Source organism: Chiloscyllium plagiosum, chromosome 10, assembly GCF_004010195.1.
Source record: "Chiloscyllium plagiosum isolate BGI_BamShark_2017 chromosome 10, ASM401019v2, whole genome shotgun sequence".
In the NCBI taxonomy this organism is placed as follows: domain Eukaryota; kingdom Metazoa; phylum Chordata; class Chondrichthyes; order Orectolobiformes; family Hemiscylliidae; genus Chiloscyllium; species Chiloscyllium plagiosum.
The window spans coordinates 1,643,416-1,653,437 of record NC_057719.1 but is presented as its reverse complement, the minus strand read 5'-3'; the positions used below and the strand labels follow the sequence as shown (position 1 = coordinate 1,653,437).

Sequence of the window (10,022 nt, the reverse complement as noted above, 5' to 3'; positions counted from 1 at the left end):
ACTTGACCACCACCGAGGTCAGGCTCACTGGTCTATAGTTCCCTGGCTTGTCCTTACCACCCTTCTTAAACAGTGGCACCAAGTTAGCCAACCTCCAGTCTTCTGGCACCTCACCTGTGACTATCGATGATACAAATATCTCAACATGAGGCCCACCAATCACTTCTCTAGCTTCCTACAGAGTTCTAGGGTACACCTGATCAGGTCCTGGGGATTTATCCACCTTTATGCATTTCAAGACATCCAGCACTTCCTCCTCTGATATGTTCATTTTTCAAGGTGTCACCATCTATTTCCCTACATTCTATATCTTCCATATGCTGGATGACAAAAGAAATTGAGGCTTTGGTCAAGAAAAAGGAGGTATATGTCAAGTAGACAACTAGGATCAAGTGAATCCCTAGAGGATTATAAAGGTAATATACTTAAGAGGAAATCAGAAGGTCAAAAGAAGGACAAGAGATAGCTTTTGCAATTAGAGTTGGGGGAATCCAAAAAGATTCTCTAAGTACATTGAGTTCAAGAGAGTAACTAGGGAAAGAATAATGCCTCTGAAAGATCAACATGGCAGTCTATGCGTGGAACCGCAGGAGATCGGTGAGATACTGAATAAAAATTTTGCATTAGTGTTTACTGTGGAGAAGGACATGAAGCTAGGGAATTTGAGGAAATAAACAGTGATATCTTGAAAACAGTCAATACTACAGAACGTTATAGAAGTTTATTAATCATGAAGGGCGTGGATAAGGTGAAAGTCAAGGTCCTTTCCCCAGGATAGGGGAGTCCAAAACTTGAGGGCATAGGTTTAAGGTGAGAGGGGAAAGATTTGAAAGGGATCTAAGAGGCAGTTTTTTAATGTAGAGGGTGGTGCGTGTCTGGAATGAGCTGCTAGAGGAAGTGGTGGAGGTTAGTACAATCACAACATTTAAATGAATCTGGATGGGTATATGAATAGGAACGGTTTAGAGGGGTATGAGCCAAATGCTGGCAAATGGGACTAGATTAGTTGAGGATATCTGGTCGGCATGGACGAGTTGGACTGAGGGGCTGGTTGTGCTATACATCTCTATGGCTCTAAGAGGAGGTGCTGGGGATCTTAAAACACAAAGGTAGATAAACCCCTGGGTCCTGATCAGGTGTTTCCTAGAACTCTGTGGGAAGCTAGGGAAGAGATTACTGGACTCCTCGCTTTGACATTTGTATCAATAGCCATGGGTGCGGTGCTGGAAGACTGGAGGGTGGTTAATGTGGTGCCATTATTTAAAAAAGGCTGCAAGGAGAAGCCTAGGAACTATAGACCTGTGAGCCTTATGTCAATAGTGGGGAAGGTGTTGGAGGGGATTTTGAGGGACCTGATTTACGTGCCTTTGAAAAGATTATGGATAGTCAAAATGGCTGCGTGCATTGGAAGTTGTCTCTCTCTAACTTGACGGATTTTTTGAAGAGGTGACAAAGAAGACTGATGAAGGCAGAACAGTGAACATTATTTACATGGACTTCAGCCAAATGTTCAACAAGGTTCCACATGGTAGACTAGTTAGTAAAGTTAGATCCATGGGATCCAGAGGAGCTAGCTAATTGGATGCAAAATTGACTTGAAGGTTGTTGGTAGAGGGTTGCTTTTCGAACTGGAGGCTTGTGACCAGTGGTGTGCCACATGGATCAGTGCTGAATCCACTGCTTTTCATCATTTATATGAATGATTTGGTTGGTAAATTTGTAGACGACTCCAAAATAGGAGGTTTATATGGACAGCAAAGAAGGTTATCTCAGAGTACAACAGGACCTTAATTAGCTGGGCCAATGAACCAAGGAATGCCAAATGGAGTTTAGTTTAGATACATGTGAGATGTTGCATTTTGGTAAGGCAAATCAGGGCAGGACTTGTACACTGGGGAGTGCTGCAAACAAAGAGACCTGGGGTGTAGGTACATAGTTCCTTGAAAGTGGAGTTGCAGGTAGAAAGGATGGTGAAGGCAGCTTTGGCATGCTTCACCTCATTGGTGGGAACATTGAGTGTAGGAATTGGGAAGTCATGTTGCGGTTGTACAGGATATTGGTGAGGCCACCTTTTGAATACTGCGTACAAATGCAGTCACCCTTCTCTCAGAAGGGTGTTAAAAAGATACAGAAATGGCTGTTGCCAGAACTGAAGGACTTGAGTTATAGGAAGAGGCTGGGGCTTTTTTTTCCCTGGAGCGTCGAAGGCTATGGGGTGTCCCTAAACAGGCTTATAAAAGCATGAGGGGAATGGATAGGGTGAATACCCCCAGGGCAGGGGAGTCCAAATCAGGAGGACATAGGTTTAAAGTAAGAGTGGAAAGATTTAAAAAAAGGACCTGAGGGCTAACTCTTTTCATGCAGAGGGTGGTGCACATATGGAAAGACTTGCCAGAGGAAATACCAGAGCAGGTACTTACAACATTTAAAAGGCAGCTGGATGGACACGTGAATAGAAAGGTTGAAAGGGATATGGGCCAAATGGTGGAAAATGGGATTAGGTCAGATTGGGATGTCCGGTTGGCACAATGAGTTAGACTGAAGTTTGCTATCTGACTTAGACTAAAACTGTATTCCAGATGTAGTTTAATCAAGGCCCTATTATACTTCAAACTGTTTGTATTAGACAACAGCATTCCATTTGCCTTCCTCATGACTTGATGTACCTGCATACTAACGTTGTGTGATTCATGTATCCATAACTACTACCATTAAATAATAAGGTCATTACCTTCTTAGGACATCTAGGGATAAAGAAATAGCAGTCCTTGCTAAAAATTCTACTGTCTAAAAATAAGCAGACAAAAAACAGATCAGGGCTCTACTGAGGGGAATTTATGCCACAACATGAGCTCTTAAGAATGGGGAACAGCAGCATAATGATTATGTTACTGGATGAGTAATTCAGAAACCTACATGACTGTCCCAGAGACATAGTTAAAATCCCACTGCTGCAGCTGAGAAATTTAAATTCAATTAATTAAGCAAATTTAAAATTAAAAAACTAGCATCAATAATCATGACCATGAACCTATTGGGCTATTGAAGACTCAACAGGTTCATGAATTTTAATAGAGAAAGGAATCTAACAGTCTCACCTGGTCTAGCTTATACATGACTCCCACACTTCAGCGATGTAACTGACTCTTAATTACTTTTGAAATATCCTGGTGGTGCCTCAGTTGTTCCAAACCAATACTTGCACCTTGGTCAAGACAGTGGTTCACCACCACCACCTCATATGCAGATAGGGATGGGAGATAAATACTGGCCCTGCCAGCAATACCCTGATCCAAACAACAAATAAAGGAAATACCTCCAGGAACCAGGGGAAGGTCCTCCCCCCACTCATGCTCGTTGATGTTTTTGAGCATGCGATCTTTCAAATGAGACCTTGAGGGAAGATCCTGCCTGCCCTCTCAGATAAACATTGATTAATAGACTGTTATGACTAATGTGAGAATCGCTTGTTGATCAACTCCATGGATTAGTTTGTTAAAAATATATTATAAACTATGAAGCAGACATTACAGCAAACCAACTTCTGTGTATGTGTGCAAATCCACTGAAGATCAACAGTCAGGCAGAATCACAATACTGTATACATAACAGCCCACGACTCCATTAAAGGCAAAGTACATAAATAACAATTATAAAAACATGTCAAAGAAGACCAGAGAACAATATCCTGATTGATGCTTATCCTTCAGTTCACATCGGAAAACACAGATTATATAACTAAAATATATGATTAGTAAGTCTGTGGATGATACCAAAATTGATCATGTGGTGGACAGTGAAGAAGACTACCCAAGAATACAGAGAGATCTTGATTAGCTGAGTCAATGGGCTGAGGAGGGCACATAGAATCTAATGTAGATAAATGTGAGATTGTAAGGCAAACTAGAGCAGGACTTGTACAATTAATGGTGGGGCCCTGGATAATGTTACCAAAAAAAAACAGACATGGGATGCACAAACATAGTTTCTTAAAAATGGCATCACAGGTGGGCAGTGGTGAAGGTGGCATATAGATATTGGGACATCATTTTGCAGCTGTATAGGCCATTGGTGAGGTCACTTTTGAAACACTATGTATAGTTCTGGTCGTCCTGCTGTCAGAAGGATGTTATTAAACTGGAAAGGGTGCAGAAAAGATTTACAAAGATGTGACTGGACCTGGAGGGTTTTAGTTATGAGGAGAAGCTGATAGGTTGGGACATTTTTCTCTGAAGAATAGGAAGTTGAGGGGTGATCTTATTGAAGTTTATAAAATCATGACAGGTATAGATAAAGCGAATAGCCAAGGTCTTTTCGCTACGGTAGAAATGTCCATAACTAGAGGCCATAGGTTTAAAGTGAGAGGGGAAATATTTAAAAAGGACCTAAGGGACAATCTTTTCACACAGGGGGTACTTTGTACATGGAATGAACTGCTAAGGAAATGATAGAGGCAGGTACAGTTGTAACACTGAAAAGACATTTAGAAAGGTACATAAATAGTAAATGTTTAGAAGGATAGTGGCCAATTGCAGGCAAATGGGACTGGGAAACCTGGTCAATATGAATGAGTTGGACAAAAGTATCTGTCTCTGTGCTATATGACTCAATGGCTCGGTGCTGTTTGTGGAAGCATGCTGTGTTCCCTCACTACTTCGGTGACTACATTTCAAAACATACCTCAATGATGGTGAACCACTTTGGGACATGAGAGGTTTCAAATGGCTTTACTGACAATTCTCACCATTGCCATATGGTCTCTGCATGCAGGTGGACATTAGGTAAAGGACTGAACTTTGTAGAAGGTTCTTGCTCCAAAAGTGTTTCAATCATCATTGACAATCACTCGCCATCAACTATCATTGTCAACATAGGAAATTCTGTGTCACAGATCATGGGTTCCATCATTCCTTCTGTAGCTAAATGAACCTGATCCTAGAGCCACATCTACCACAACAGATTTGGGAGGAGTTTCTGGAGGTGACATTGGTCCTCAGTCCTGAGGTCATTGGCATTCCATTTTCCGGTTCTTTTCTGATTTTTTCTTGCCAATGTATGTTCTCAAAGAATTGCACCCTCATACCGGAGTTTCCTCCAAGTTGGTTTCCTCTGAACAGGAGTGTCCAATGCATTGATATATGCATTGCATTTCTTAAGGAAAGAGTTCAGGGAATCTTTGAAATGCTTCCTTTGTCCCATTCAAGTGCTTTCCTTGAGCTGAGTGAAGATTTGCTATGAAAGTTAGAACTCAGGCAAACCAATGACGTGGCTGGCCCAGTGGAGTTGGTTTCAGGTGACCATGGCCTCAATGCTGGTGTTGCTAGCTGCTTCATGGACACTGATTTTCGTATGCATGTCCTCCCAGATGATGTAGAGAAACCGTCTCAAACAGCATCGATGGTACTTCTCAAAGGTTTGAGGTTGCATCTATACATAGTCCAAGTTTCGGAGCCATTTTGATGAGCTGGAAGGGGTGATGCTTAAAAATGTGTTGCTGGAAAAGCGCAGCAGGCCAGGCAGCATCAAAGGAGAAGGAGAATCGACGTTTCGGGCATAAGCTTTTCTGGCAACACAATTTTAAGCTCTGGTCCCCCAGCATCTGCAGTCCTCACTTTCTCCTGGAAGGGGTGATGGTCTAATACACAATGACGTTGGTACCAGCACAGATGTCATGGTCATCGAAGACTCTTATTCTTCGGCGCCCGAAAGTTGTGCTCACAGACTGGATACAATGCACATAGGTGCAGCAGATAATCAGGAAGGCAAATACAATGGTGGGGAGAAAGTGAGGTCTGCAGACGCTGGAGATCAAAGCTGAAACTTTATTGCTGGAACAGCACAGCAGGTCAGGCAGCATCTAGGGAACAGAAGATTCGACGTTTCGGGCGGCCCTTGTTTCAAGGGATTGGAACATAAGAGTACTGCGACTGTACAAGGTGCTAGAGAGACTACATCTGGAGAACTGATCTCCCTATTTAAAGGAAAATAAATCATTTCACTGGAGGCAGGATAGTAAAGGTTCACTAGCATAATCCCTGGTATGGAGAAATTGTCTTATGAGCAAAGATGAAACAGGTTGGGTCTCTACCCATTGAGATTTAAAAGAATGAGAGGTAATCTTATTAGAAGCATGTCAGATTCTTAAGGGGCTTGACAGGGTCAATGCTGAGAGGATGTTCCCCCTCATGGGAGAGTCTAGGACCAGACAGCACAGTCTCAGAAGAAAGGGGCACCAATTTAAGGCTGAGATGAGGAAGAATTTCTTCTCTCAGAGGGTTGAGAACTCTTTGGAACTCTTTCCACAGAGAGTTGTGGGGGACATAACCTTTCTGCATATATCAGGCTGACATCGATAGATTCTTGATCAGCCAGAGAATCAGGGCCATGAGGAAAGGGCAGGGCCATGAGGAATAGCCATGATCCTATTGTATGGAGAAGCAGGTTCAAGGGACTGAACAGCCTACTCCTGTTCCTATTTCTTGTGGTCTTATGTTGAATTTGCACATTGATGTCAGCCTTAGATGTGAGGTAGCTTCCCAGATAGAGAAAATGTTAGGAGGATTTCTCCATTGATCATAATGAAGGGACGGAGTGGAGTTTGATCTGGGACAGGTTGGTAAAGGAGTTGAGTCTTCTTGAGGTTTACGATGAAACCAGTTCTTCAGAATGCCTCCTTGAATTATTCAGCGAGGCTTGAAGATTCTCTTCCAAGAGAGCAGACTGGAGCATTAACCTTGGGCACAAAATTGCATGGCTAGGGGAATGATCTAATTACAAGTAAAGTTAGTGACTATATACAGAGGAACTGAGGGAGGTAGGTACATTTATATAGGTCCTTTCATGACCTTGGGCTCTACCAAAATGTTATAATATATTACTAAGGGAGCAGGGGAGCTCTGTCCATCATTCTAGCTGATGTTTATCTCCCAGTCAGCATCATTGAGAATCCAGCTGGACTGTCATTGTTTAATGCTTTGGAATGGGCTAATGGAGGAGCCTTTGCCTTTGGGGAAGCATCAGTACAACCGCATCCCAGCAAGAGTCCAAACCACCAAGAGGGTTAGGACAGATCAAAGGAAAATAAACACAATAAAATACATTGGTATGGAAAGGAAATGCATTATATGGTTAGAAGTTGAGCTTTCAATCACACACAAACTCTTTCTGCCTCATGTACATCTGACAGGTTTTAACCAGCTGCAACTTTTCACAGGGACTATTGTAAAGACATTTGGCAGCATGCTTCATAGCTCCTCTCCTAACATGCAGAGGGAAAGAAGAGATTTCCCATCAAATATTGGAGACTACTTAAAAAACAAAATTACTGATGTCAGAAAGGATGCTTAAGAATTGCCCTAAAGGCAAATGCATCTGTTCAGCACCATAGTAAGTACCTTCACTTTACAGAAACATAGATACTGGAAGGACTGAACACGGAACTGTCATCTCTCTGGCTTCAGAGGTACTACAGCCAGTTTTCACCCTGCAGCCTTCACAATAAGCAATTAAATGTCATTGACCTGAAACGTTAACTCTGTTTTTCTCTCCACAGATGCTGTCAGACCTGCTGAGCTCTGCCAGTATTTTTTTGTTTCTGCTTTAAATGATTAAGTAGTATGTTTTAGGTGTTGAATGCGGTATAAATGCTAACCAACACATCAGGAAGAACCTGCCAGTGCTTCTCCTTTTAAAGCACTTCAAAAATATTAGGAATGTTCCAAGGTTGCAAAAGGAACTATTATAAATGCAATCCCTCTTCACTTCTCAGTAACTCCCTTTTATACACACTGGCTCCATTTCCTTACTGGTGGATTATGCAGCCTACAATCTGAGCTTTGATCAAAATCTCCTGCACCGTCAAAATCCACCCAGGAATGGACTGCAACAATATATTACTGACAAGAATGCATCACATGCCAGCCTCATCTCTCCCCACCCTGCCACAGACATACGCTGTCAAGGCCAATCACTGTTTAATGATCAGCATTAAGAATCCCAGCTTAGTTTTCCCCCTCCGTAATGGAGTTCAATGAGTTTGACTGCAGTACTTTCACTGCTGTTCTGGCTGAGATCAGCTCACTCATCATAGGCAGAGGTTAAGCTGACCTTCCCAATCTGACTGGCTCATTGCACCATTGGATTTCATCAGAAAAAAAATCTTGACATCACGTTTCTGATAACGTACCCAACAATACATTTGACTAAGAGCAGCTAAACCTCCCACTCAGCTGAGAATGGTGAGCTAACCTACCATACCCAATCACCTGCTGCAATGTGTAACAAGCTTACTATGATGGTAAGTCAGAAGGTGCATATATGACAATGTGTCCACATGAGTGTCCACAGAGAGAGAGAGAGAATGAATTAGGCTTGAATGTTCGAGAAAATATGAGCAGAGTAGGCCATTTGGCCCTTCTAGCCAGCTCCTTCATTCAATATAATCATCGTTGATCATCCAATCACTACCCCATTCCTGCATTTTCCCCATACTGACTCCTTTAACCATAAGATTGATATCTAACCATACGCCCTCCAGGATTGCATAGCTGCCTTTACACATGAAGGAGGAGTGAAATACCAGAGGATGGCTGACTCCTAGGGAACTTGGCAACACTCCCAGAAGAAAGAAGAAATTAAATAGCAAAAACAAACTGATGGAAAATGCACAAATATTCAAATTCACCTTTTCCTGAGAGTTGACTCGCAGACTTTGACCACACGAATGACTTCTTTAACAGTTCGCCTGAAATCGTGCATTCTAGCAGCAACCAAGAGAGCTGGAAAACACATCCAAATTCATTCCCCAAAGACTGGAAAGGAAACCTCATATACATAACATACACACGCACACAGTCAGGGGAAGACTGATATAGGCAGACAGAGGCACAGACATGAGAGAATCACAATCCAAGGAGACCAACTGCAGGCATCTTCAAATGGAGATTATGTTTTATTTTATAAAAAAGATCAAATAACATTAAAATATAAACCAAACTGAGTGAGTCTTACTCCAAATAGGTGGGAGCTCACAGCTCTGGGTACATATGCCTCCTAATCTGCGACTTAGTTTAAAAATATCTTTCTACTGGCAATATACATTTATCCTTCGGGAGAGACAGACTTAGAGAACCTTTAGCATGTTGTCAGGGCTCTGCCATTCCACTCAAGTTGATAAGAGAATTGTTCATCAGTGAGCGGTGATGAACCGTTCTCCATGTCAGGGTTTCTCCTTCACACAGGACGAAGGCCAGATCTCTGCTGAGACAGCATGAGCCACGTTAGATACTTCACAGGTTGAAATTTGTGAACATAAACTAGAATCTTGGCAATATTGGATGCAGAGAGTTGGTACGTTAACAAGGTAGTCAGTCAAGGTATCTCAAACAATTTGAACAGCACTCAAATATCCAAGCAACCACACAAAATAAATTACTTTAACTCTTTGTAGTCTAAATAGAGAATTCTTACTTATCCTGCTGAACTAGAAGTGCACTCTCCCTCTTCATCACAGGCCCGTCAAAATCAGAGGCATAATGACAAACTGTGGGCCAAGGTAACACCCCTGCAACCCATGACTCCAAGGTATTGCACCATCACTGCCAAGCCTTACTGCCTTTACCCAATTGTTCTCTTCTCCCAGTGGTGTTAGGTATGGCTGGGATATATTTCAACAGGTGTTTGTCACCTTCCAGTGTCTCCTCCAGCTAGTCCTCTTGAGTGTGCATTGGGGGGCCATTTCATTGTCAGAGGAAGGCATCATGTGCACACTTCTCCATCGGGTACAAGTACTTTTAGCTGAGAGGTCAGACTGATCAAAGCTGACTCAGGCAACAAGCCAGGTAACTGGAGCAATGGAACTTTCTTCCTTGTGGACAGAACAGTTCTCTCGCATGGTCATGTAACAGAGGTGATGAAAGCCCAGAATCTGAACAGCAAGGTATCTCAACTCCCTACAGGGTAGGTACTTTAGACCCACTGGACTCTCCTCAGAAAGCCTCCCTTGACTCCAAACTGTATACTCA

At 42.5% G+C, this 10,022-nt stretch overlaps 1 protein-coding gene across 2 annotated transcripts in view; it reads right to left on the bottom strand.

Annotated features, from left to right (window-relative positions):
* Positions 1-10,022, bottom strand: part of brf1b (BRF1 RNA polymerase III transcription initiation factor subunit b) — a 466,828-nt gene that overhangs the window by 173,919 nt on the left and 282,887 nt on the right. For both annotated transcript variants that reach the window (XM_043696898.1, XM_043696899.1), the window contains one exon: positions 8,684-8,777. In XM_043696898.1, the coding sequence (XP_043552833.1) occupies positions 8,684-8,777 (94 nt within the window). The remainder of the gene's footprint in view (positions 1-8,683; positions 8,778-10,022) is intronic.